Genomic DNA, 27,865 nt, shown 5'->3' on the forward strand with positions numbered 1-27,865 from the left:
ACGAGTTAGTAACACAGAGAGGAAAGAGAGGAGGAGAGAGAGGCCCAGTGCACCATGGGACATCCCCCGGCAGTCTGAGCCTATAGCAGCATATCTAAGGGCCAGCCTAAACCAGTCCTAACTATAAGCCTGATCAAAAAGGAAGGTCTTTAGTCTGCTCTTAAAGGTACAGAGGGTGCCTGCATCCCGGACCGAAAGTGGGAGACGGTTCCACAGGAGGGGAGCCTGATAGCTGAAGGCTCTGGCTCCCATTGTACTTTTAGAAACTCTAGGAATCACAAGTAACCCTGCATCCTGTGAGCGAAGGGTTCTAGCAGGATAATTGGGGACTAGAATATATCATTAATTATTACCAAAAGCTTTATTCCCCAACAACCTCAGGTGCCCCAGCAGCCTAGCTACCCATTGCATTCCAGAAGAGCCCCAGGTGCTACACCCACACCTGAGTCCTCAGGTGCCCCTACAACCTCAGGAGCCCCAGAACAAATAACAACCCATGGCCTCATTGTTTTTGTCCATGAGCTGCTCCTACACGTTGATGAGAGGCCACAAGATTTAACTTGTGTCTGTGCTTCGCCTAAATGAGGGCATCAATGTGCATCTCAGAGAGTGGGAACGATTTATATTTCACAACCATATGCCAGTATAAATGATGAATTCATTTCCCAGGGTTCATTTTTACCTGTTACATTAATAATATTGTTTGTCTATCAATTAAATTTGGCATCATCTTCAGTACCCCTGATTTTTTTTTTTAAATTTTTTCTTGATTTGGATCCCCAAAGTGAAGAGCATCAGAGGGACACCTCTCTACTCCCAAGCAGCGCTCCACACATCTGTGGTTTGACTGAATTTTATTTCACGTCTTTGGTGTGAATCCGTTTGTATGAGGTTGGCATCTGAAATCTTAGAGAAAGGTATCAGTAGACAAAGGCTGACATGTCTCAGTCCACCACTTTTTTCAGCAGTGAAATATATCCTGTATTGTTCTGCTATACGTGAAACCTATAACCCTGGGGGGAAACTCCACTGATACTACAAGTACTGCATTATTATACATTTTATTATACATCGGTTTTTCTTAAATAAAAACATTACCATTTTTTTTCTCAGTACTTTGATCGTATCATGACAAAGCCTCCTCATATAGGTCCGGCACCCTTGACTTTACATTTAACTGACATTCTTTGTATACTTCAGCTTTTTTATCCACAATTCAGTGTTATTGTCTTAAATTAAGAATCACATCTTCAACAGCGTGGCTTCGAAACACACCAACAAGACATTGTAAAGGATAACTATCGCCAGATTTGGATATCTGTAACTGTTTAATGAAAACATGTACAGTCGATTGCAATATGATAACGCTAGGTGGCGATACACAGTTTGAATTCATCTTGAACAAAAGCAAAAAGTCAGAGAAGAAACACCTGAAAGACAAAATGGATGAGACAAAGCTAGCTGCTTAGCTAAAGTAAACATTCAACTAGAGCAGACAGGAGCTGGAGCGGCGATACCCTGATAACTTGTGACTCTGCGCATGAGAGTGTATGTTGACACAAAACATAGAATAACGTCATTCACATCACGTCACTGTTATTAGTCATTTTAGCTTTCTGTGTTAGCCCTGTAATTAGCTTCAACAACACTGGAGCTAGCTTGTTATTTTCTAGTTTTTAAGCGAGAAACAAATCCGAATATGATTTTTCTCTGCCAACATTTAATGTGTCTGCATGACAGAAACACTCGTTAGTCATGAGGAAATGTGAATACAGTGTTTGAGACGATATTCTGTTAAAGCTTTGTCAGTTTAGGACTGTGAGAGCCAGTACAGGGTATTAGCCAATGCTAACAATTCGAACGGTGAGAGTTAGTGTCTTGGAGATTGTTGATTTTTTCCCCACTATAAAGTTGCACGTAATAACGCTAAAAAATAAGAGAAAACTTGCATTAGTCTTATTTAGTCCCTGCTACAATTGTCCGGTCTGACCGAGAACGAGTGGAGTCTTTAGGAAGTTCAGCTAGAACTCAGAGTTGCAGAGTGTTGCTCGTAAAGATAATTCTAATTTCGTGAAAGACCAATAATGGCAGTCGTAATTACCCTAATGCACAATTTTTACAGCTGCTAAGATGGTCGAAGTTTTTGTTAAAGTTGTATTCGTCCTTTTTCTCCTTGTCTCCCCTCAGTTGTCTCCCTAATTTTGGAGAAGGATGATGAACCAGAGGTCTGAACGGCGTGGTTTCCATCTGGACCAATCAGAGCTGCTGTGTAAAAAAGGATGTGGTTTTTATGGCAACACAGCTTGGCAGGGTTTGTGCTCAAAGTGCTGGCGAGAAGAAAACCAGAGAGAAAAACAAAAACAGATTCAAGAAGACTGGGCGCTTGCTGAGAGGTTCGTCATCTTCTTATCTCCTCAGTTTGTTGGGTTACGTGAATGTCCATCATTCACCTGCCGGCTAAAGTAGAAGTGCCGTTTTTTTTCCCCTACCAGGTTACAGAGAGAGGAAGAGGAGGCCTATGCAAGTAGACATCAGAAGACCCAATCACAGCCGACCATCACACCTTTCAGCAAGTTTGAGGAACGAAAAACAAAGGAAAAGTCCAGCAAAGTCAACACAGTCACAAAGTTCTTTACTCCCTCCACTAAAACACCACCAAAAAAAGGTACAAATTTCAAATCAGGAACATGTTATTATGTATCTAAATTATGTAGTTTTACAAGTTTTCTTTTTTGTTCTTGGGTTGAGGGTGTTGTTATCAAGTAGCGATGATATTTTTCTCATCATCCCCTTTGCTTAATATAGACTTGTTTTGATCACCTATTCTTGTTTCTCTCAGATGCTTCTCCTTTTGATGCTCAATCCAGCCCAAGCTCTAGCACCGCTGCTAGCAGGCATTCCTCAGTGGACACTGACCATGCAACCAGGGAGTTCATTGATTTTCTAAAGCCTCTGAAGTCTGGAAGGGAAATTTTCAAACAGTGTCGGGCTTTTACTGAGAGCATGGCCTACAAGCGGGTGAGCGACACTGGTTTACTCAGAATGGTTGTGTGGTGTTGGGTGAAATTAAACTGTTTGTTTCAGTATGTGTGAATATTTGTGTTGTAGATAAATCATAGTGAAATCAAAAAGGGAACATATACAGCGATTGATATGACCGACAGTTAGTTTGTATTTTTTATTATTTGTCCTGTTGTTTTTGAAATGTATTTATTGCCCCACATGGGCACTCCTAGTCTAATGTAGTGAGCACAAACTTTGCTCACATTTGAAAGGTAACACTGATGATTTTTGGCCATCAAGTAGAATCAGTGTAAATGCTACTGAGATGGACTAGTGGAAGTTTAAACACACAGAAGTTTAATGTTTTTATTCTGTACTAAAAAAAATGTTTTGAAAACATGTGGCTGCAGATGAATACAGTTAGGAGGTATGTCTGGGACTCAAAAGGTGCTTCAGCGTCAAGACTGACCTGATTCAGGCTCAGATTTAACCAAAATGTCGTGGACTGTTTTTTTTTTTACTCCTGTTTTTTCTCTGACAGCCAATAAGAATTCACCTGATTTCACAGGAAGTCACTCACCCTTCCTGAATGGAGCGAATCATATCTCACAGTCATACACACACACACACACACACACACACACACACACACACACATCCTTGAAATGGTGGTGTGTTTAATAGTTACTTTTTATCAATTAGAATCAGAAAAAAAGTCATGTAAGGCTTAGGAGAACATCAGAAACCACTGTCAGTATAATTGTTCATTTCTCTTTTGCTCAGGACATGGGCATTGATGATCTGTCAGAGTGTGTCCAGGACTTTTACCAGAATCTCTCAGAACGCCTCCAGACACAATTCAAAGGTGCTGCTCTTCACTTGCTCAGATGAAGAATCGGTTACATTCAAACATCACTTTAGTGTATAACATCTTGTGTTTCTAAATGCTGTGTGCGTTTGTTCCCAGGTTCATCAGAACATGTAGAAAGCGTCATGGATGAAGTAGAAAAGTACATGATGACTCGTCTTTATAAGGAAGTCTTCTGTCCTGAAACCACAGACGATGAGAAGAAAGATCTGGCCATTCAGAAGAGAATCAGGCTAGTACACAATGATGTGTTAATAGAAACTCAGATAGTGACATATATTTGCCCGAATTGCTTCAGCTTACAATGAAACTGCAGCAGTTGATGTAGTTTGATGATTATTTGTGCAGATCTTTGCACTGGGTCACCATTGAGATGCTCTGTGTTCCTGTCGATGAAGAGATACCTGAAGTATCTGACAGCGTGGTTAAAGCCATCACAGGTGAGTCTCACTTTGAGATGGTCTTCAGAAAACACTGATAATGTGTGGTCTCCTTAAAAATCTCTGCATACTTCTAGATGTGATTGAAATTGATTCAAAGCGAGTTCCCAAAGACAAGCTGTCGTGCATCACTCGCTGCAGCAAGCACATCTTCAACGCCATCAAAGTCAGCAAGAAAGAAGCGGCGTCTGCAGATGATTTCCTCCCCACGCTCATCTATATTGTGCTGAAAGCAAACCCTCCCCGGCTTCAGTCCAACATCCAGTACATCACTCGTTTCTGCAACCCCAGCAGATTAATGAGTGGAGAGGATGGCTACTACTTCACTAATCTGGTCAGGGAATGAGTACACACTCTCTCTCTATATATCACTGTCTCTAAGTTTGCATGTTAATAGTTATTCTCAATATTTATTGATGAACATCTGCCCAAAATGGAAACCTGTGTCGGCTTTATTTTGGCACGCACCTATAGCGTGCAGAGCAGATTCTCTGTCCTCATTTCCTGTCTGTTAACTCTCCAACATAAAGATTCTGTTGAAATTAGAAGCAGAGATGTTGCTCTAATGACTCCTTGTGTCCTCTCGTCATAGTGCTGCGCGGTGGCCTTCATTGAGAAGCTGGACGGTCAGTCTCTTAACCTGACCTCTGAGGAGTTTGAACTCTACATGTCTGGACAGGCCTCCCCCAACTGGCCACAGGCCACTGGAGCCTCCTCCTGCTCCCCAGGAAGCGCAGCTCTCAGTCAGGTTCACAAACGTCTGGACCTTCTCACCGGCCTCGGGGAAAGGCAGGAGCGCGTCATGGAGAAAGCTCGCCAGCTGGAGAGTGACCTCATCGACTGGACGGACGAGGTGGAGCAGAAGGTCCAAAGTGTTTTGGATAGCTTTCCTCCAGAGACACAAAACAACCCTGCAACCGCAGCTTCTGGGACACCTGCAGCTTCATCAGCGATTGACTCTGACAATGTCGAGAATGAGCACCTTCCTCCACCACTGCAGCCCCAAGTGTTCGCTGGTTGATGTGAAGAGCTCTCCTCTCAATAAAAGAAACCCACTAGATGCTTTACTCGACCATCCCTCTTTTCCCTGCTGGTGAACTTTTATGTCCCATTGCACATTCATCAAGCGTCTGGTATGGATCCCGTTTCCACTGAAGCCATCTCATCAGCTCCACGCACTGGCGAGTTTATGATACGATGGAAGAAGATGAAGAGCCCTGAATACCAAGTGAACCATGAGATGAAAGGAATAGTTGAGCATTTTGGGAAATATGTTTATCCATTTTTACCTTAGATGTCAAGATTAATCCCTCTTTTAGATAGGAATCTGGAGACAATTAGCATAGTTTAGCTTAAAACTCCTGTCCTGGGTTTCCAAAAGTTACAAAACCCAGGCATGTTCATACAATGGCATCCAAGCAGGGGATGTTCCTTATCTGGGGCTTTGATGACAACGTTTCAGGGCAATAAGCTAGGAAAATGCAAATATGAGGCAGTCCCCGAGTATATCATGGAGGACTTTACCAAATGTTGCTTCGTAATGTACAGACAGACATAAGGGGGTTTAAATCTTTATCTTTTAGTAAGAAAATAAACGGTTTTGACCAAAATGTTGAACTATTCCTTTACTATCAGGCTATTTGGGAACGTGTCCCAGAGGCAGCACTACAAAGTTAAGAACACTCCTAGCATGTTGTCCTGGCAGGAAGCTGGTGCAGCATGTGCGATGAAGCCCAGTCTCCGCTGCTGTCACATCCTCATGATACCCAGACCACTGCAGGTGTCAGCCCAGATGTTTCACTTAACAGTTTTTTTTTTGAAGATCCAGAGTGTTTGGGAAATGGAATCCTCAGTGTATTTTGCTCTGTATTGAAATGGGGATGTGGTAGGAAACCTTCCACAGAGTTGTTTCCAAGTCTTCATAAAACACCTCAACTGGCTCTTGGCAAAGCACTCCCTGGAACACCTCTGTCGGTCACCCATGTAGCTCTCCTCAGTACACCGTCCTTGTTATTGTGATGTTATACAAGTGTGTAAGTAGTATGCGTGTGTGTGTGTGTGTGTCTGATTATGAAGTGGAATGGCCTAATGTCTAAAAAAAACAGCAAAAAAAACCCCAACAGTTTCCTTGGATACGGAGAAATTTGAATAATCGGTGAATCAACTTCCTTCCACTAAACATTACCCCATTGCTCGTACTTGTGATTTGTGTCCTGTTCACTGTGTATTTCCACTTCCTGCAGAGAACTATCCAGAGTTGCTTGCGTGTGAAGGTTGTGCATGCTGGCAAGCGTGTGGTCATGTTTTGCACGGACCATTAATGTCGATAAATCCTAAACATCCTCCAGTTGTGTCTGAATATTGTTTCATGCCAGACCTCTCACTCCAGCCTTCAAAGCTGGATGTTCAGAAGTGATTTTATTTTTCTATAGAGTGGCTGGAATCAATTCTTCTGAATGCAATAGGAGACATTAATCCTGTAATATTTACAGTAGCACTCTTGTTATAGCTTTGCTTGAAGAGATGAATGCTAATAATTGAGCTTACTAAACTTTCATCTGTTCATTTCTTTCTTCACAAGAGGGTCTCATCAGCATGTTACATTTAAAAATGTTTTTTTTGGTGAATTGCTTTCTTTCTTCTTTTTTTTTCTTTTTTCTTGCTCAGTTTAAGCCATTGGCCTGGTGAATAAGAAGACAAATATGATTCTCCCGGTTACGGCAGATATGAAGTCACTCCTCCGGAGGCCTGTTACGCTACTAGTGCGGGAGACTTAATTATAACTTATTTTTGAAGCACTTTTATTTTCTTTGATTTGAAACATTTTGTGAATGAGAGACCAAGGATGATCTTTGGTGAGAACAGTGTTGATGACAGTTGCTATGGAGACGTACTGTTGTTCAGGTGCGTCCTGGTATTTGGAAATCATGTAGTAGTGGCACAAATGTTCGGAAGACTAATTTCTTTTTGTTTGAAAAATGTGCTGTACACATTTTTCAATTTTGAGGTAGTTTTTCCCCTTTTTGTCGCTTGATTTTTAACAATTTTCATTCGTATTTGCAACCGTATACTTGTGTTTTATTTTCAGGAAAGGCTTTTAATGCAAACTTCCTAGCTTGAATAACTTAACATTGCACTGTAAGCCATTTATCAGGTATTTTAAAACAACATCTTTGTAACCTTATAGGTTTGTTATTGTACCACATGGGAGAAAGATACTGTCTTTTATTTAAATGTAACTTATTGGGGCAGTATTGGTATATTTGCATCTATGGGTGTGTGATGATGACTAATAAAAACTGAAAATTCACATGCGCTTGTGCGCGGTTTCACTCATCACGTGTGGTCTCATGACAGTTGAGACTGTGTCAGTTAGGATTGAATGATTATTGAGAATTTAACTACATTACACTTCTGCATCATGTTGGGAAATACAAATGTGTTGAGATATTAAGAAAACAAAGACCTGGCTGGGGTTTTATGAGTTGTTCCATCATATTAACGCTGCTCTGATTAATCTCATATTTTCCCATTCCAGGGTGTTGCAGGTTCAACTTTCAGATCAGCGTAGTCAGGAATTGAAAGTTCAACAATCGCAGGTTAATGTTAATAAACACAAAATACTGTACTCTTTATATTTTAGATGATGTGATTTGTGCATTCTCAGATTAGTTTGGTGAATACAAAAATGTGTCAAATGTCTTGTGACTGATCAAGAGTCTCACAAATGTACGGATAAATGTCCTGCTTTGTAATTTGACAGTTTCAATTCTCCGTGATTATATTTATTCAAGAAATACGCTTTCCACTTCACCATGGAAGGATTTAGAAGTATTTAGTTCCTTTTCAAACACTGATACGTGTCATTTATTACCGTCACTAAGAAGTTCATATTTTAATTTCTCTTTATTTTGCTGTGTCAGAACCATTACACCGAAACTTCCGCATTAAACCTGGGCCGAGAAAGAACCAATTCAATTTGGGGGCAGATCCATCAACATTAATTATATACAAACATTGCATTTATTTGACATTATCAGGATATATTAAATCACAAGAAACCTGGAAAAACCTCAACCTAATATTTCTTATCTTTCAGATATTTTGGAAATAAATCTTCAGGCATAGATAATGCATCTAGAAGAGCTCAGCGGCTGTCCGTGAGGTCTGTGACCTCCTTCTCTCTCAGTGGGTTAAGTATCACAGCTGAAATTCTCATTTCGAGAAAAGGGTGTATTTCTTTTATTTCTCATTTCTTTTCAGCTCTACAGAATTGAGACTGAGCATCATAATGGGTTAAAATTAGATAAAGAAATAAGAAAAGTATGACAAAAATAAAATATTGGATTGATCACATTTTTAGTGCATCATTTCTTCTGACCCCATCTGACTTTCCCTTGCGTTAACAACATCTGTTAACTGTGTTGTTTTTGCTTCTTTTTTCAAAAGGCAAAATTCCCCATTTTTCTCAAACATGCGCTATGAATAATGATCATTGGAGAGAAATGAAAGATGGGGTTATTTGTAGAAAGAGGATATCCTGTGTTCATCGTTAAAGCCTTGAGAACCATAATTTTCACTTCCCTCCTCTTTAGATTAAAAGGAACCCTGTCAGTCTCTGTAATAAATAAACCAAATTCACAATGGACATGGTCGTCTCCCTCCTCGGTGAGTTTAATTCACAATGCGTTGCAAATTTAACATTTGGTCTGATAATAAATTAATCTCCGTTGAATTATGATTCATCCTAAAATATTTATTTCTATTGCAGTGCTTTCAACACTACCACAGTTTGTAGTCCCCGGGGGTATGTACCAAATATAAACTGTGGACAAACTAATGTAACAGTTAACTGGCAGGTTCACTTCATTCAAATTGTGTATTTATTATTAAACATTCAATAAAAAGGTAACTGGCAATTGTTGATTATATGATTGGAAAAAAAACAACAGCAAACACTCTGTAAGCAAGTCAATGATAGATGTATGTGACTTTCTACTGAACATCAACAATCTGTGGATGGTTGGCATAGAAAAAGTGGAAGTGTTCAGGGGGAACTCCATAAATGTCTGACAAAAAAACTGCGTCACTGGAATGTTTTTTGGGTTGATCTAAGCATTTGTTTGTTTTAGTTCTCTCCGCGGCCTCGCTCGGAACCTTTGTGGAGATTGTCTCCGGACATTCGAGGGTCTTCTCTGGTGAAACGGTCCGGTTGAAATGTTACATTAATGACAACCACAACTCCAACTGGGATTTTCTCTGGTACCGTGGGTCTGAGCTCCTCTCACAGAAAACAGACACCCTCATTCTGTGGAGAGCTTCCATTAAAGACGGCGGTGAAATTTATTGCCAAGGAGTGAGAAACACAATCGTTGGAAAAATATACACCCTCCAGAGTGTTCCTGTTGAGATTAATGTGGATGGTAAGATCTGGTTAATCAGCAGTAAATCTCTTTGTGCTCACATCAGAGCTGTTTGTCCTCCTTCTAAAATCTAAAGTATAGAAACAACAACTCTTGGTACTTTAAATGTGATACCGTAAACTCAACAATGGTTTACTGCATTTTTTCCTCCTCAAAACCTCAAAAATACAAAACCACAAGAAGTTATTTACAGGAAACTTCTCTACGCTCATTGTATAGGAGGATGGGTAATTCTGCACAGCTCCATGCATCACGGGCTCGTTGGAGAGACCTTAGAGATGACCTGCAGAGTCCGCCGCAACCCTCAGCTTCATGAGGCAATCCTGTACAAGGATGGCATTGAAATCATGAGAAAAAATGGTTTGAACTCAAGTTTTTCCCTGCCCAAATTGACCCTGAAGGACCAAGGATTGTATTCCTGTAGGGCTTCCTGGGATGAAGACAGACAAACACATTCTGCAATTTCAGCTGAAACTCAAGTGCAAATCTTAGGTGAGTTTTCGCACACGCTTACTGAATTTGGTTGTGCTCAGAAGGAGTAAACATAATCATTCATATCAGGGGGATCACCAAAGTCATAACAGTTCATCTAAAAGGGAACATGAGTGTGTGTGTGTGTGTGTGTGTGTGTGTGTGTGTGTGTGTGTGTGTGTGTGTGTGTGTGTGTCACTAATGTCTAATTTTCGTAGTATAAATATGTTACTGATTTTCTTCTCTTACTCCGTCTCAGAGGTTCTGACACAGCCAATTTTGGAGATTGTTACGGACGAAAACACGATTCCTTCACATAAAATGAAGCTCATTTGCCATCTGCAGTACAACTTCGCTGCTCCTGCCCCTCCAGTAGTGTACTATTTCTACAAGGATAACAACCGACTGGGATTAGCATCCTCTGAGAACCATGCCCAAGTCAAACGAACCCCAGGCGTGTACAGCTGCAGGGCCAAGGTGCCACAGTTGGATACTGAAAGGTGGAGTGAGACCAAAAGTTTTGGGCAAGGTACATAAAAGTGCAGTGCAACATGATGGTAACCAAACAGATTTAAACTCTAGAATCCTACATGTTTTTAAAGTCCATCACCCCACTGAGGTCGATTTATCTCTGACCCGACAGAATCACTGGGAGTGATGCCTCCAAGTCTTCAGTCCAGAGATGTAAGGCCATTTCATCCCCCAATCCTAACGCCAGATTCCTCCTTGACTCTGGAAGATCAACCAACGACAACCCTGCCCTCCCCTCAGCGATTCACTGCGACCCTTTCTTTTAGTCAGCCCCCCGAGAGCACCCCTCCTCTAAAATCATCCCATTCAAAACCAGTGCTCTCCCAGCTACTTTTCAAAGAGGTATCCCAGAGCTTGTTGAAGTGTCAGATGCAACTGAAAATATGCCACAAGAGTCAGGTGACATTTTCAGAAAAGGGTGATGATATAGCAGAGGAGTCTGGCGACATGTCTGAGCAGTCTGGTGACAGCGTGTGCTGAATGCTGAGCACCTCAATGATTACACAACCCTCCCTACAGGGCTTTATCATTCACATCTACATTATGTCAATCATGCAATATCTTGTATATTTTGTAGCTGATCACAAGATATCAAATGTACTACATAATAAACTTGATCAATCATTTTGGAAAAAATAATCATTTTGGTAAGAGGAAATAAAGCATTCAAAAAATGACAAGTGCTGTGAGATTTTATTTTCAGTGAACATGTTGACAACCAGGGCTGCACGGTGGTACAGTGGTCAGCACTGTCGCCTCACAGCAAGAAGGTTCTGGGCTCGCGTCCCGGCTCGGGCACGGGATCTTTCTGTGTGGAGTTTGCATGTTCTCCCTGTTCCTGCGTGCGTTCTCTCTGGGTTCTCTGGCTTCTTCCCACCATCCAAAGACATGCAATTGGGGACTAGGCTAATTGGATACTCCGTACTGTAGGTGTGAATGGTTGTATGTCTTTGTATGTTGGCCCTGTGATGGACTGGTGACCTGTCCAGGGTGAATCCTGCCTCTCACCCGTTGACGCTGGGATAGGCTCCAGCCCCCCCGCGACCCTCAATGTAGGAATAAGCAGAAGAGAATGGATGGATGTTGACAACCAGGCTGCACGGTGGTGCAGTGGTTAGCACTGTGGCCTCACAGCAAGAAGGTTCTGTGTTCATTTTGTTTGTTTGTCTCTCTATGTTGGCACTGTAATGGACTGGCAACCTGTCCAGTGTGAACCCCGCCTCTCTCCCTCAGACACTGGGATAGGCTCTAGCCCCCCCCCCCCCCCCCAACCCTTAACAGGAATATGCGGAAGACAATGGATGGACGGATGGATTTTGACAACCAGCAATGCAGGGCCAAATTTACCTCCACTCAATCAAAAACTGCTACCAGCTGGATTGCTTGGCCCGTATAGCTGTCCGTCAACAGTTGCAACAAGAGTGCACCTGATTGGGCAGCTTAGCTGTCTGTCAAAAGATAGGAAGCCTAAAGCAGGTTTTAACACCTTGTTGGATCATTGTTGGGTGGGCAGCATCAAGAAGGAGGAGCATGGATCCAGAAGAAAACACTTCAAAAAGAAAATGTGTTTTGTAGACCTAGCACTAGATAAGAGGGAGAAAAGAAAAAGAATCAAAAGGTTTAGTGCAAGTAACAGCTTCTCTTTTGGACAGGTAAGAAACTGCCATTTGCTGACTTTGCTAGCTACAGTGGCTCTATTTGCCTTCATTTATTATCAGTGAAGGTTGTGAGTTAGAACAAAACGCTTCAAAAAAGGATTTAGACAGCTTTATGCCATGTTGTTTTTATATTGTGTTTCTTTTGTAAAATTAAACAAAAGACATAAAAGATAACATTAAAAAAGAAGCAAAAACAAAATCAGGCGGTGCCTACGCCCTTTAAAAGAAAAGCCCTTGGTCAGTTGTTTCAAGGGGGACATAGGGTCATGGAGTTGAACTGAGGGCATAATTCAAGCTGATTCATTCTTATTTTTAGGTTTCAAGGGATGAGGACATCGCGCAGACACGTGCAGCATTCAAACATGACAGCACACCTGAATGTTCTGTGTCAGTAGGACCTGCAATTCAACAAAAATTTAACTTTTGTACTGCTGGTTTATTTATTTGACATTTTGGTCAGCTGGTATACGAATGATCGTCTTGACCATTAAATACATCTGGGGTGTTTTATCGTGTGTGTCTTGGTAATCAGAACCCTTCAACTTTATCATTCAAAGAAAAAAGTTGTTTTTCCATTTTTTTTTATAAGGTCTAGAAGTATAGTTTATTTTCAATGAAACACTGACATTTTATGCCTTATTAACTCTTTTTGTGTGTGTGTGTGTGTGTGTGTGTGTGTGTGTACGTGTGTGTTTTCTAACACCAAAAACTGGACTGTTGGGATGTTTGTTTTTTAAATATAACAGCATTAACACAGACATTATATGGGAGGTTTTTTTTTTCAGTTTTTATTCAGAAGACAAAATAAGAACGTACACATAAGTTGATAACAATAATTAGCTTGATATCTCCATTCCTTAAAGCACCAGACTTTTTGCACTACAGTGTACAGGACAGTTTCAGAAGAGTTCATCAGTAGTAATATAGTGTAGCAGTTTTTCCCCATTTTGAGGTCAAGTTTTAACAGTCCCCACAAACAAGAATATTTTCAGCTACTCTAGTGAGTATCAGAGTGAGAAAAGCAGAAATCCAGAGAAGATGCTGTCATCCTCATTGCTGGCATATGCGCCATTCCAGTCTCTTAGTGTCTCCATCCACACCTGATCACCCACCACCAGCCGCAGCACCACCAGAGTTGATGCCTGGTCGATATCTTGGCCATACAGAGAGTCCCGTGTTCTTACCCGTCGTGACCCGTTCACTACTAAGGTGGCTCGTAGTGGCTGATTGCGAACAGTTATGTGGAAGGAGAAGACGTAAACCCCAGCGTGGACACATGTAAAGCTGTTGGATGTGACATTGAAGTGGTTCTCATCATTGTAAAAGACTTTATCAAAGCGGATTGGGAAGCCAGATGGAGGGAAAGACTTTCTTGGGGAGATACCTACACTAAAGGCTGAGTGTTTCAGAGGAAGTCCTGTCCCCTTAGCTCCTTTGAACCCACGGATGCCTCGCTCCCCTCTCATCCCAGGGTAACCTCTGTCCCCTTTGGGCCCAGGCATCCCTCTTATGCCTTGAGGTCCCTGGGGCCCTCTCACTCCTGGATCTCCCTGCACTCCAGGGGGTCCCGGGTCCCCACGGATGCCTACAGGACCCGGGGAACCATGCTTACCATTAGTTCCTGGAATCCCCATTCCTCCTGGGATCCCAGGAGGGCCAGAATCACCTCGTTCACCCTTGGGTCCTCTCTCCCCAAATGTTCCGCACTCCCCCTTATCCCCTTTTTCTCCCTTAGGACCAAGTTCAATTGCCACTCCTGGAGGTCCAGCAGGCCCCTCTTTTCCTGGTTCTCCTTTCTCTCCAGCTGTCCCATTCCGGCCAGGTTCACCTTTCTGTCCACCATCACCTTTGACACCTTGCAGTCCTATTTCACCCTTCACCCCTTTTGAGCCAACATCTCCTGCAGAAGAAATGCCACAGGATCAAAACCGTCAGAGTACCAGAGGAAATATTCAAAACAAATAATGTTTTTTTTTACGCACCTTTCTGTCCTGGTTTCCCTGGAAGTCCTGGTGGCCCAGCGGTCCCAGTGTTTCCCCGGTCACCTTTATCTCCTGAGACGTGACATCATAAATTCTTGTTTTTGCTGAACTCTAGTGGTAAACTTGCTGCAGTAATGCACAAGTTTAACCCAAATATGGCTGAGACCATCTCTGAATGTTTTCTGAGTGATTCAGTCTCAATGCATCCTCAATGCATCGTGATGTCTTCACACTTACACTTTGAACTGTCCACTTGTCATCATATCACGCATGTTAATTCCATGTGTGCACAGGGTCAATGAAACAGGAACATTCATCAAAAGTAGCTCAGCAGTCTAGATATAAACAGTGGTTGAAACAGCTTTCTAGTCAATGTCTTGGACAACTGAGGCAAAGTGGCAACCCGCAAACTGAGGTTGCATCACAGCTTTCCTCGAAAGTCCAAAGTATGTTTTATGAAATTTTTGGACGAAAGTTATCGTCTTTATTGTTTCTTGAATCAGCAGGGGACTAGCCTTGCTCTTAGGAGGGAGGACCCTTGCAAATCACTAATACTCACCTTTGTCTCCTTTTAACCCCATGGGACCACTCACACCTGGCGGCCCAGGTAAACCAGCTGCACCTGTGAGGCCCCTCTCACCGGGGGCTCCTGAATAAGAAAAGTTTTAAAAGCTCAAAGTAAAAGCTCAATTAGTTAATTTACTTTGGTCAGCAGTAATTTTGCCTTCTATACCTGCCAGGCCTCTGTCTCCTTTAGGCCCTCTGGGGCCTCTCTCAGGTGGACAGCACTCACAGAAGTTGAAGTAACACTCGTTGTAGTCCAGGGTGTAGTTCTCCCAGCCAACACCAGGTGGCTCAGTGCTCTCTGTGTAGTACTGTGGGTGAGGCACTGCAGGATTTTTGCTGGGCACTACCTTAAGGGATTTGGGTAGGCTGGTGGTGACAGGGCCATGCATGGTGACCTGAGGGACGGGCTTCTTGGTGTACTGATACTTGGGCTTCTGTGTTGTCTTAGCCTCAGTGCAGGACACCACAGTGAGTGTGACCACTGCAGTCATAAGGGTTGTGTGACAGGAGATCATCCTCATGGTTGACCAGGACCTGGGGCCAGAAAACTACATACTTGACACTTTTCTCTCTTTGTGTGTGTGTTCACGTCTTTGTCCCTTTATTTTAGATGTCAAGATTAGAGTTTACCACAGTAGTGCATGCTGATGTTCCAAAAAACACACACACACACACACACACACACACATATATATATATATATATATATATATATATATATATATGAGGTCAAGGGCAACAACATGCTGAAAGTGCTCTCAAGTGTGGTTACACTTGTAAGAACCTGTCACAGATCGGGTCACCTGATCCAACACACAATATTAAAAAAATGCAATACACCGTACACCATTTACTAACCTTGAACTGCACACAACTGAGAAGTTTGAACTTGTCTTTTTATGTTAGTGGAATTAGATTTTTTTTGTTATTACCATGTAAGTAAAATAAAACCAATACCTGAAATCGACATACTGGTATCATCCCAGTAGCGGTACCAATGCCAATACTAGACCCACTACACTGAAAACTACTAAGCTAACCAGAATAAAAATCTATATCCAGAACACTGAATCATATTTTATCCCTCAAAATAGATAATTACACAATGGTGAAATGATGGTTTTAATAGATTAGCTGCCATGCTGTCAAGTAAGTTTCTGTGCTATTTAAGTAAATTAGCCAACACTCACCCAGTTGTACATAAGTGGTATGGTCATTTATCCTCTCTAGCACCAGGAGCCCTGGGTGTCTCTGATATCTCTGCCAGACTTGGGCAAAAGAACCTTACCACCAATGAGGGGTGTTTGCTGGAAGCACAGGGGGAGGTCTGAAATCCAACTACGACATCCTGGAGCTGACCCAAGGAGAACCACTGTGCTGTGGCCCATTCTCTGTACCCCTGTTGTGTAGAAAGGTGCTTTTGTGACACGGGATACTGCACCCACCAGAAGCACTCGCTCACTGCTAGCTAGACGAGGAGCAAAGGCCGTGGGGCAATGGGTCACTCGATATGGGAGGCATTCCTCCAACATCCAAGTGACCACAGCGTTCTAACAGCAGGACAAAGCCAAGCAAAGAGGGTTCTGTGACAGAGGTCAGAGCATGACAACGGCCTTCATCGAAGCGTAGATTTGGGCTGCAGGTGGGAAGGTGTCAACCATGTTTACGGGTCTTTTTCTGGCACAGTGAATCCCAAACAGTCAAACATTGTAAACTGACTGATCCCAGATTAGAGATATCTGGAAATGGAAATGATCTGCTGGCCCTTGGTGAGCATCCAGAGGAAAGTTTTAGCCTAAAACTCTGATAATCTCCTCCCTCAGCAGTTACTAAACCTGAGCTGTTTGTCAAAGGCAGCAGCTTATCTCCCTCAAATCAATGCAGTTGCAATGCTTGTGTGATCACAGTGGCTAACTTTCTGCACACCAGCCCCTCCAAACTATGATTCATACTGTGCTGCAGGACAATGATTCTTTCTCAGGTTGTAAGAAGATAGCATAGGGTTTTTGTAGGGAAGTGATTTTCTGGTAGCTGTTGAGTCGAAACTCTCGACTTGCCATTGACAATGAATGTTTGAGGAGCGGACATGCCCGAGTTGTCAGAGACCTCACGTCCTCAGAGGGATCCATGACATGTGATGAGTGAGCATGAAGAAGGGAAAGGAAATCTGGGAAAAAGAGAGAGGGGATGACAGTGAGATGGAGGGATGACAACAGAGCTACTAAATAGTGGATGGGTGTGTTTACTTGAACCAGTTTACCTCTAACCTCCACTGGAATGTTCTCCTTCCTGAGTGAAGTGTCCCCTCCATGAAGGAGAAACTGACGGTGTAAGATATGCTGCGAGAAAGGGGTTCTTCTGGGGTTCTCCATACCAAACCTCGACCTCAAGATCTCTCAGCTTCATTCAGACCACACACAACAGCAGCGGTCAGTTTACAGTGTCTCACTGGTCACGGAGGACTCAGGCACCAATCGCCTGTACGTTCATTTATCACAGGCCCCCAACCACCCCACCCCCTCTCACGACTATGGAGCACAGGATAAGGAAGGGTTAACTTACTCAACAGGTGCAGCCAAGCAAAGAGAGAGGACCTAAGATGACTTGGACGGACGGTGGGAGACATATTACCTTACAATAACCCTTTCAAGCAAATCTTGAAGCTGCAGTGAATATGGGAAATGTTATTTAGACAGAGTGAGACAAGACAACATAGACATATTTGAAGACCAACACCAAACATTCTCTATATGATTATCCCCTGCTGCACTGGACAGCATTAAAAAGTCCAAGACTGTCTTTAGTTCTTTACTTTGGGATCCTATCAAAGGAAATCTAGCTCCTGCAGAATTAGCTGCTAATGACTTTGGCAGAGTTCTCCTGGCAGTGAGGACACATCTCATGTTGTCAGAGAACAAAAAAGCCTTTCTCCTGCTACACCTTCTCTGATGACTTCCAATGAGAACACTTGTTTTGATTGCTGATAAATGTATATTTCTCTCACATAAGATGAGGGATGGTGTAAAGATTTGTTTAGTGGTCTGTATGATATAGTTTCCAAAAAAAAAATAAAAAAATCTTAGTGCACCGCTGTCAGATTTAGCACATTAATCCTACAATGAATCCTCCCTTTGAGGATTATAAAGTTCAGGTTTTGAAGAATCTGTTTGAAAAGGAATCACTGGCTTTAGCTTTAAAGTCATAAAAACTCGTAACAGCACCTCTGAGATTTACTGACAAACATGTATGACTAAAGATAACCCGCTTTTGTTAGTTTTTTAAACTAACAAACATTATATTTGTATCAATCACTGAAATGTTCAAAAATGTGACCATGCATATCAAAAATGAATAATTTAGCAGACCGGAAGATTACCGGTTATTAGTTTGTTTTGCACGCAAAGATGCAACAGATCAGAGACCAGAACTTGTGCTTCACAGATGAATTGATTGAAAAATCACAGGTGACTAAGCACTGATCTGATTGGTCAAATGGGTCAACAGATGCACGAGCACAAGTAAGGTCATCAGTAATCAGCATGAAAGATCCCACAAGCTCCATTGTCGACTGTGCACACAGAAAAACATTTCCAGCGAAACTAATGTCTATTAACTTTAATTCTGAGGTTCTTTTTGCTGCTTTGATCAGGTCTTTCCTGCAAACAAGATTATTAAAATGACCCCAAATCTACAAACACCCCTTAAACAACAACAATGAAATCTCACCTTTATGTCTCTCACATGACCCTGTGACAATAGGACCAGTTTATCGTGATTCATCATTACTAAAATGCCTGACTTCTTTCATGTGATGCAGGGAATTATTTGACCGTTATTAGTCCTGCAATACAGTCAGCAAAAGGTAGTTTCTCTTGTTCACCACTGGGTGGCAGGCTTATCTTTTAAATTGAACTACAGTCACCAAAGAGTCACAGAGCAGACAAACATGAATAAAACGTGTGATACATGAGTAGTACATGTATAACAATACATCAGTAAGTTTTACATTTTTTTTCAGTAGTTGTGTAGTACTTGATGGGGGGGGGGGGTTGCTATATGTCTAAAGAATTAAAACAAACTAAAAGAAGCATCACCTTTATGAGACAATTTGCAGAAAATCCTTCAGAAATTAAAACAAAAATATGTCTAGAATTATTTATTAATATATTTCTGAGTCATATGTGGGATGCTGAACACAATAATCACTTATAATGGGTGTATGACCTAACTTGGCAGTCCAGAATGTGAATATACACTGAAACAACGGACGAAGCTTCAGCTCAGGAGTCAGAGGTAGCATGTGTCCGCATGTATAGTGAGGGTGCTGATCATATCAGGGTTTGGCTACAAACGTGATTTCACTCTTCACTGGGCTCTGGGGTTTTTATCAGGTCAGCCACGCCTGCCATCATATTGAATCATTCATGTTCCAGCTATGCTGCAGAATTTGTGCTTGAAGGAGAATTTCTCCTCAGTCTTTAACAACGACCAGTAATACTTGTGCAGTCACTCCAGCTGCTGCATCATCCATATCCTCTGATTGTTCAGGGGACAATATAGAGAGACATTTGATGCTGGCATGCAATGGTAGTAATAACTTGATCCTGGTCTGTTTTGAATAAATGTTGCCACATGGGCCACATGATCGAAACCTGCCTCATCTGTTTGTTCAGTGATGATCAGACAGAAAAGTCTTTAGTGTATGGGTTAAAAATTATTTTCCAACACTTAAATAAAACTATTGTCAAATGTTTTGTTTGACAAAACATTCCTGTATTTTTGCTTTTAATTTTAGAACAAAGCTTCCTCAGAGAGACACCTTAAGTGTGTTTAAGCAAGCCTTAGTCTGAAACTCTACACTGTGTAACAACCAAGACGCCCGCGCGCGCGCGCGCGCGCGCGCACACACACACACACACACACACACACACACACACACACACACACACACACACAGCAGTACCAATAATACTCCCTGAAGAGGATGCCTGTTAAACAGCTTTAATACATTATAATAACAGGGTAGTGTCTTGTCTCCTTGTACCGTTTTGATGTTGCAGAGCTTTTACACAATGGACTTGGCTGGCCATGTTTTGTAAAAGACATTTCAAAATAAATCACATGACTGAATCGAAAAAGAAAACACTCATCTGATTTGTCAAACTCTTAATAACATCTTAGGGTACTACTAAAAAGACGATTAAATTAGATTTATGCAGTATAAATAAAAGATTGAATGTCCCAGTCGATAGATACAGTTTGTCCTGTTGTGAAGTTATTAACTATTTCTTGCAAGCAGTGTGACAGTGTAATAGATGTACCCCTGAGCATGGCTCTTACATGGTACCATCACACATATTTTCACACATTTAGCTACAGTATAAAAAGACATGAACATGGTTACTGTTGATTTGCAGATATTCACCTTGTTGATGTCTCAGTCTTGATAAAGAAAATGCTTGAAGACAGAATTTGGCAATAAAGCACAGTAAAAAGAGTAAAAAAAAAGTTTTTATAAAGTTGCAAATTCTCAGTTGATTGTGCAATCTATAAAATCAAATGTGTGTGTTTCTGCATGTGTGTGTGTGTGTGTGTGTGTGTGTGTGTCCTTATGTTCCCACCATGGAGTCATCCACTGTATATGGACACACCTGGTTGAAGGTAAAGCTGAACAATGGCATCTATCACCTGATGATGTTTCCTTAGAGTGACAGTGCGATATCAGCCAAAGTGGACGGGGTTATCAAATGTTGGCAATAATATGAATATTTGAATACTTTCTGGGGTTTCCTTGTAAGTTGAGACCTGTCGTTGGTGGCGTGCTGTGCACCTCTCTGTCTGTATGCAGTTGCTAGGAGTTCCCCCAGCTTTCTTTGTGAGAAGTCGTCCCACGTGAACATAATAGCTTTGCAAACGTTTGAGGAGAGGATTGTTTACACCTTGTCATCATGGAAATAACCTCTGACCTCTTCCTTCATAAGATACAAGTTAACATACGAACTGTAAACAAACGTCTGCTCCTCAAAGGCCCTGAGGCAGACACACCTCTGCACACATAGAATACTATGAGAAAATGTCAGGGACCATGTGTGTGTGTGTTTTTTTTGTTTGGTTTTTAACTGGAGGTTAAGAGGCAAGTCAGATAAGAGGTAAGATGAGGTCAGGGAGTGTATTTACTTTTGCATATTGAGAACAAAGTGCATGAAAACTACAGTGTATAATTTAATGTCAGCACCACTTATTAAACACTATTGTCTCAGCAAACCATTAAAACAGGTTCCTCTTGTTGTCCTGTCCGTTGCTTCAACTTAGTGAGGGTGGACAAGGCTCCTGTTGCACGGCGGGGGGGAGCCTGCAAGGCAGTCATTCCTGTGTTGACAGGAGAAAACAAGTTTGGTGGCTCTGCCTGTTTTTATGTGAATCGACTTAATTCATTTAAGGCAGTGTCGACCATTGTGTCAGGAATGTGCTTGTGGTTAAGCTTTTGTTTGAAGCTTGCCACTCAAAGAAACTGCTCTGTTGGACCGTACGTGAAATGAACACAGGTACATCATGTACGTTTCACACTAGACGAGAGAGAACAGCTGTCCGATCGCCTTTAGAAGACTTTATTCTCAACCGTTTGCAGTGATGTTTTGCTATATAAACATTCAATTGGTGATAAGTGAAAACAAACCTGTCTTCTGCGTGAAAGCTTCTTTTAAAAAAATGCTCTTCATTCACAATGCAGAAAAGTCTGGGGCAACTGCAAATACTCAAAACGTGAAACGACAATGAGAGCAATATAAAAGCGCATACAGTTGGAGACAAACACAAAGAACAAATTACAGAATGTTATGGCCACAAGAGAACACAGATATAAATAATCAATAAAGTTCGGTAATTGACATTGTAACCAGCCAAGCATTTACCAGTGTAAATAAATATACAAAGCCATATAAATAAGGTTAAGTCAGAGATCATGTTTAGACTGTAATCAGTGAGCCCTTGAGCCAAAGCACAAAAATCAAAGACGATCTTAAGCACACAACTGATTGCGTTGCGCATCACAAACTACCAGATACCCTAAGACTCCCTTTCTCTCAGCTTCCCTCTCCATAGATCAACTACAGGTGAAGCTTTGATTTCCATTCGGGTTAATGTGACTGCACACGTCCCACAAACAGTCTCAGTCTGACTTCAGAGGCTGTGGATTCAGTAAAGCTCTGTCATTAACAAAGCCATGCCTATAATACAAAGGTGTGTTTTATCAATATTTGCTCATGCTCAGTGCCGAGCACACCTTCCCGACATACCAACAGTTAAAACACTGCAGATAAAGACAGGGCTCGGCACATGTCCATCTCTTTTTCCCTTTGCTTTGACCTGCAAATTGATTGTCTGCATTCTACTATATTCCTGATCGCTTTAAGTTTCATTGCATAGCTTCAGCCTCTTTGAAGAGCTGCAACACAGTGGATTGTGTTCAGTTTACACAACCAGATGCATTACAGTGCGTGAAGGCAAATGAAAAGGCGAAAGTGGTTCTGAAACAAAACCGTGGTTTGAACAAGGTTAAAGCACTACTTTACCAGAAAATGTTTTGTTTTGCCTTTCAAGTACTCACAAATAGGTGCCTAAAGGTCACAAAGATGTTTTTCCCTCATGCATTATGTCTTTGTGACTCGGGGGGGGGGGGGGGGGGGGGGTAGAAAGAACCCGCCACCTACAACAATATAACAAAACAAAAGTAAAACTGTCCAAAAATGTCAGTTTACAAACTCAAGCTCAAGCGCATCTCCCAAAATAAAACACATCTTCTCTACCCAGCTGTCTGCTCAGTGAGTCCCAAACACTTTGGTGGGAACTCTATTTGGTTCAGTGTTAGTTCACAGTAGCACCGAGCGGGACCAGCTGGTGCATTCAGTTGAACCAACTTGCTTGCTCTAAAACACGTTTGTTAACGACTGAACCAAACTGGAAGTTCTATAGTTTGTTTGATTTTTTTTTAGTTTTACAATTAGTGGGTTAATGAGTTTACATCTGAATAAAGAAGATGTGGATTATACTGGATGATGTACTTGAGAGTTTGCTAACTGACGTTTTAGGGCCATTTTGCTGTTGCTGTTAGCCATCCTTCACAATCAGCTTAAGGCTAATTATACATGGCTGGCTCTTTCTGCACTTTGGAGTCAAAAAGTTGTAATAAAACAGAGAAAAAATACATTTGTGAGCAAAAAAACACCTATGCATGAGTACTTGAAAGGCATAAAACACTTTTTGGGTGGAGCATTGCTTTAAGTGTATATCAGAAATGTTGGGAGGAGATTTTCTTTATCAGGGAGCTGCTTACAATCAGGGATAGGCGCAGCAGATAATAAACACACATACAATCACACACACTAACAGTATTAATAAGGCATGATGTGAGAGAAATGAGTCTAGCAGTATTTAGTAGCGAGACGAGCATGCAAATCTACAACCCATGAATGGCCCTATCATGCAAAACCAGGATGTGGTGTGCACTCACACAGGGCATGTGGTGGGAAAACGAAAAACAAAAAGGACAAACAACATTTCACAAGACATTTCACAGCGAGGGTGTGAAAGTAATGGACAGTCAAGTGTCTAATACCATGGGGTAAGGCCAGAAATTTTGGGACATAGAGGAGATATTAAGGCTCATTCCACTGAGATCCTCATGTTGTCATTCTTGATTTGGCTGAGGTGGTGAACGGAGTGTTACGAGGAGCTCACGTGCTATGAACAAAAATAGGAAATGACTCAGGGACCAACGCTGCCTCTTCCCTTGTATATTTTCCACTTCCTGTTAGTTCATGAGTGCCATGGTGCTCTCCGGCTGGCCTCCACAGATCCCAGAGAAGAACTCAAGTGCCAGGCGCACATGGATGGGCACAAAGACATAGGAGGTGTAGATCACCATGGCGATGGCTGAGAAGAGGATGGAGTTAAAGATGGACTTTTCCCAAGGCTCCAGGACATAGATGCCAGTGATGAGGAGGTACTGATAGTACAGCCAGGCCAAGTACTCTCTCAAGTTCTTGAAGTTCATCCTGCAGGCTGGATGGAGACAAAAAAGTGTGAAATGAAGAAGACAGAGTTCTGCCTGGAGGGTGATAAATAAACACTTGTTCAATGCAGATTTGGGTGACCGCATTCCTTCACATCATAAAACAGACACAACCGCTAATAGGACATTCATTGTTCAACCTTAGGGCAAACAACAACAATAAAAAAAATAAGCAGAAAAAACAACAATAAAACGTTGAACAGAAAATTAAGAATAAAAAGTCCAAGTTTCCGCCAAGCCAGGGGATTGACCAGAAAATGTGAGTGGTTATTATGGGTTACAGGGAGCAAAATTTGACAGGGAGGCATGAGTAGGAGAGACAGTGGTTTATAATAGGGAGCTGTGAGGGGGGGGGGGGGGGGGGATTAATAGCCCCTCCGAACCCAGAGAGGAGCCCTGAGGGGGCAATCAAGCAGGTCACGTGGGAGCGCAGGGTCTTGTATGGATCATCTGTGTGGGGAGAGAAACACGACTGAAATGAAACCCAGGGGTTTCCACATAGATGTGTGCAATGAAATCCCTCCACACAGGAAACACTATGAAGGGCAAGTTTTCCATTCATACAAACCATTCTGCAAAAGTGAAAAATAACACACACTTGGGTTATCCATCCATCCATCCATCCATCCTTTTTCTATACCGCTTATACACATAAGGGTTGCGGGGGCTGGAGCCTATCCCAGCTGACATGGGCCGGGAGGCGGGGTTCACTCTGGACGGGTTGTACTTCGGTTATTACATTTGTGATTAATTTGTCCAAATAGCTTATGAAATGACTGTGTGTTTGTTTAGTATTTACATGCCTTAGGCCATAACAGATCCTGCTACACTGGGAAGGGGGTGGGCAAGAAGAGTACTACAAGCCCAGGTGTACTCAACAGCTTTTCCAAAATCTCTTGAAACATTAAAGTATTTGTCAGACACAATATATATTGGGAGAAAGAAGTTAAATAGCCATTATAACTGCCTTTAATACTAAATGTAGGTTTAAAAATTGTCCTTGAACAAATTTGTGTATACAAACATTTCATGAATGAGATCCACTGTCTACACAATAAAGACAAGAAGAAGTGTGTTCCATTTCAGTTACTTCAAGTTCATTCTAAGCAGCTTTCTCACAAGTCCCTTCAATGTGCAAGTAATTGTGCCTGAATGAAAACACCAAGATAAATGCAGCAATTTCCAAATTTGGACGGCAAAACTATCAAAATAAAAGCTTTTTTTTCTTGACCTAAGGCTCAACTTTGTAGTAAATCAGGGTCTGCACGGTACTGATTGGTGTTTTTTAATAAACAGGCTATAATGTAGGAGGTCTAAAATACTCATTTTAAGCCGTGTTTTGAATACTTGACTTACCTACAGGCACGGACGACAGATGCCCGGGGTATAATCTTACTGAGACGGTTCCAGGAGCCACAGACAAGAGGAGCCCGCGTCCCGCTGCTGCTCCGCTGCTTGTTAACAACCAAAAGCTGCCTCACCAGTTCCTCACTGGCCTATATGTAGTAGGTCTACACACTATTGAAATGACACCACACCCACTCCTCTCCCTCACACTCACCTGGCTCTCAGATCAGGCAGGTGGAGCGATCAATCTTTACATTAGGAGGAAGCAATGTTATCTTAATGCAGAACTATTTGTATCCTGTAAAGTTCGCTGAAGCCGCTGCTGTGTGTGGCATCTTTTAACTTTCTCCGCACAGTGTCGCATCCTCCTGCGCATCGGTCCCGCCGTGATGCAGCCCGACGCTGCGCCGCAGTGCCGCCTGTGACGTAGGCCGCCGCCGCCGCCGCCGCGGGCGGCAGCAGCAGCAGCAGCAGCAGCAGCAGCAACCACAAACAAGAGAAACAGCAGGCACCATCTGACTGGTGCTCTCCGCATTCTGGTTTTGTTGATAAAGTTTCAGTCTGAAGGAAGACGAATTTAACACATAATATCAGAAATAAGCCCAATACACTAATCGCGCGCACACGCACACACACGCACACACACACACACACACACACACACACACACACACACACACACACACACACATATGCCCTCCTACATATTGTGGTGCAGCCTCTGTCCCAACCAGGTCCCCAAACTTATGAACTGGTCAATAGACCTAAAATGATTGAAGGCGTCTTTTATATGTATATCTTATTTATATCTATCTATCTATCCACACACATATACATATATACACATACAATCACATTAGCACATGCAGCATGTAGTGCTAGCATTCTCCATGTAAACAAATGTAAACACACTGAATAAAAATACTAAATTTACCTAAATTCAGACTGAATGAAAAACGGCTGGGGCACGACTCTGACTCAGACTATTCCCTTTGCACTACTGAAGCTGTAAATTCTATCGCTTGAGCCCCTAAATCTCTTTATATTCCTTCCAAGTTTAATGTCAAGCGTGTATTTGTATTAAACTGTAGCAGGTTCCAAAACATTATAAGGTTACTGCAAGGCAAATATGTGAAGGCCGTTTGAAAAAAAAGAAACAATGTTTTAACTGCAGAAATAAATGTGCAGTACACAAATTGAAGACAAAAAAAAAAAAATCTGTCATTTTCCTTTAGATGTAATGTTTATGCCTACTTCTGTCGTGTTTTTGTGGAGACATTTTACTAAATCAGTAAATATTAGGCACCAAAATCCAGAGTTGTTCAGTTATTCTATCAAACACCAAGTACAATTTCTTCACAGTAGCTGACTCTTTGGAGCAGCGGGGTCTCTACGACTGTTATGTAAATCATATCAAGATGAATCAATGTGAGACGTTTCTAACAATAACCAAGAGAGACACTCAAAAGCTAAACACCCCTGAGAAGAGTCAAGCAAACACAGAGAGGGTCTTTCTTTTGGGCCAATCGGACGAGCACTTAGGAAATCTTATCTCACATCTGCTGACCAGCTCATCTTTTACTCTTCACAACGCTTTGCATTATTGATGTGTAAACACAGGCAGTGTCATCATGGCGCAGGCGTCGCACACGGATTCACTCAGCGAATGCCAAACGGCTCTTTGAGAATTCCTAGACACTGTGTGAACATCATATTGACCTTGTGGAAATAGAATCCACAACATGACCTTCACATGAACCACCCCGACCTGCGAAGATTATTTATGAGTCATTATTCAAATCAGAGACTGAGCCCTTCAGAGCTGTGGTGCTGCTGGCATTAAGAGACACCAAACCAAGTCAGGGTTAAAATAACAAGCCAAGGTGGGCAGGGCAAAGCTTTTGGGTCACGAGGGCTCAGTTTGCACACGTACAGAAATAAGAAAATCAGTTGTGATTATAGGGGGGGGGGGAGAGAACCCCCTTTTTCACACTGTTACCACCCACCTCCACGCACAAGGATACACTTCATTCACTTTCCCAAGATCTGGTTACCATTAACAACCAGCTCAGGTTTGTGAAAAACAAAACTGGACCTCCTCCTCCTCCCACAACAAGGTAGAATGCGAGACAAGTCACACAGACTTCAGTGGGTCATACACCTTTTCCCCCGGTGTCAAATTACAGAAAGCTTCATGCCAGCACCTTTTCACAGCAACAAATGTGTTTACGGTTAGAGAAGTCTACCCACTCCACACATTTGAGGTACATAAAAGTAAATACTTTTCATTTCACAAGTTGAAACCGCTGGACTCAAGATGATTCTTGTTCCACTAGACAGCCCACAGGAGGCTTCAGGTTTCTTCATCCCACCTGGACAGTGAATACTAAACAGGTTTGGTGTCCCAAATTGTTTAAAAAAAAAGGTATAAAATAAAATTATACCTGCTTGTCTGCATATCATTCAAAGACAGAAACATACATTTGAAAGGGAAGGGGACTTTCA

The 27,865-nt window shown here is 42.0% G+C and overlaps 4 protein-coding genes across 7 annotated transcripts; 2 read left to right on the top strand and 2 right to left on the bottom strand.

Annotated features, from left to right (window-relative positions):
* The first annotated feature begins 1,408 nt into the window (after positions 1-1,408).
* LOC147254770 (rab5 GDP/GTP exchange factor-like) lies at positions 1,409-7,735 on the top strand. The gene is made up of 9 exons (XM_086216319.1): positions 1,409-1,548; positions 2,188-2,393; positions 2,493-2,665; positions 2,840-3,018; positions 3,787-3,868; positions 3,971-4,103; positions 4,220-4,311; positions 4,389-4,645; positions 4,904-7,735. Exons 2-9 carry the CDS (start codon positions 2,212-2,214, stop codon positions 5,330-5,332), a joined length of 1,527 nt encoding a protein of 508 aa, XP_086072445.1. The 5' UTR covers positions 1,409-1,548; positions 2,188-2,211; the 3' UTR covers positions 5,333-7,735.
* Positions 7,736-8,887: 1,152 nt separating this feature from the next.
* LOC147254771 (high affinity immunoglobulin gamma Fc receptor I-like) lies at positions 8,888-11,406 on the top strand. Its single transcript, XM_086215198.1, has 6 exons — positions 8,888-8,979; positions 9,083-9,118; positions 9,444-9,734; positions 9,954-10,226; positions 10,465-10,734; positions 10,849-11,406. The coding sequence occupies exons 1-6, from the start codon at positions 8,955-8,957 to the stop codon at positions 11,214-11,216; spliced, it is 1,263 nt and encodes a 420-aa protein (XP_086071324.1). The 5' UTR covers positions 8,888-8,954; the 3' UTR covers positions 11,217-11,406.
* Positions 11,407-13,256: 1,850 nt separating this feature from the next.
* Positions 13,257-15,472, bottom strand: otol1b (otolin 1b). The gene is made up of 4 exons (XM_086215199.1): positions 15,110-15,472; positions 14,936-15,025; positions 14,377-14,448; positions 13,257-14,294 (listed from the first exon to the last, which is right to left on the bottom strand). The coding sequence occupies exons 1-4, from the start codon at positions 15,462-15,464 to the stop codon at positions 13,402-13,404; spliced, it is 1,410 nt and encodes a 469-aa protein (XP_086071325.1). The 5' UTR covers positions 15,465-15,472; the 3' UTR covers positions 13,257-13,401.
* Positions 15,473-19,968: 4,496 nt separating this feature from the next.
* On the bottom strand, positions 19,969-26,338 carry sptssb (serine palmitoyltransferase, small subunit B). Of its 4 annotated transcripts, none has more exons than XM_086215203.1 (2): positions 26,295-26,338; positions 19,969-24,003 (listed from the first exon to the last, which is right to left on the bottom strand). In XM_086215203.1, the coding sequence occupies exon 2, from the start codon at positions 23,993-23,995 to the stop codon at positions 23,753-23,755; it is 243 nt and encodes an 80-aa protein (XP_086071329.1). In that variant the 5' UTR covers positions 23,996-24,003; positions 26,295-26,338; the 3' UTR covers positions 19,969-23,752. The 4 variants fall into 4 exon arrangements, with proteins under 4 accessions (XP_086071329.1, XP_086071327.1, XP_086071328.1 ...); XM_086215201.1 differs by lacking the exon at positions 26,295-26,338 and adding an exon at positions 25,575-25,740; XM_086215202.1 differs by lacking the exon at positions 26,295-26,338 and adding an exon at positions 25,374-25,534.
* Positions 26,339-27,865: the final 1,527 nt, after the last annotated feature.

This window comes from Aulostomus chinensis, chromosome 10 (genome assembly GCF_037954235.1).
Source record: "Aulostomus chinensis isolate RoL2024-O1b breed Wild chromosome 10, RoL_Achi_v1.0, whole genome shotgun sequence".
NCBI classification, from domain to species: domain Eukaryota; kingdom Metazoa; phylum Chordata; class Actinopteri; order Syngnathiformes; family Aulostomidae; genus Aulostomus; species Aulostomus chinensis.

Coding starts and splice junctions, on each gene's coding strand:
- LOC147254771 (XM_086215198.1), top strand. CDS start 8,955: ATGGACATGGTCGTCTCCCTCCTCG. Junction 9,119..9,443: donor ACAGTTTGTAGTCCCCGGGG/GTATGTACCAAA, acceptor TGTTTGTTTTAG/TTCTCTCCGCGGCCTCGCTC. Junction 10,735..10,848: donor GACCAAAAGTTTTGGGCAAG/GTACATAAAAGT, acceptor CTGACCCGACAG/AATCACTGGGAGTGATGCCT.
- sptssb (XM_086215203.1), bottom strand. CDS start 23,995: ATGAACTTCAAGAACTTGAGAGAGTACTTGGCCTGGCTGTACTATCAG.
- LOC147254770 (XM_086216319.1), top strand. CDS start 2,212: ATGATGAACCAGAGGTCTGAACGGCGTGGTTTCCATCTGGACCAATCA. Junction 4,312..4,388: donor CGTGGTTAAAGCCATCACAG/GTGAGTCTCACT, acceptor GCATACTTCTAG/ATGTGATTGAAATTGATTCA. Junction 4,646..4,903: donor GCTACTACTTCACTAATCTG/GTCAGGGAATGA, acceptor CTCTCGTCATAG/TGCTGCGCGGTGGCCTTCAT.
- otol1b (XM_086215199.1), bottom strand. CDS start 15,464: ATGAGGATGATCTCCTGTCACACAACCCTTATGACTGCAGTGGTCACA. Junction 14,449..14,935: donor GGGGTTAAAAGGAGACAAAG/GTGAGTATTAGT, acceptor GTCACGTCTCAG/GAGATAAAGGTGACCGGGGA. Junction 14,295..14,376: donor AGGGAAACCAGGACAGAAAG/GTGCGTAAAAAA, acceptor TTTCTTCTGCAG/GAGATGTTGGCTCAAAAGGG.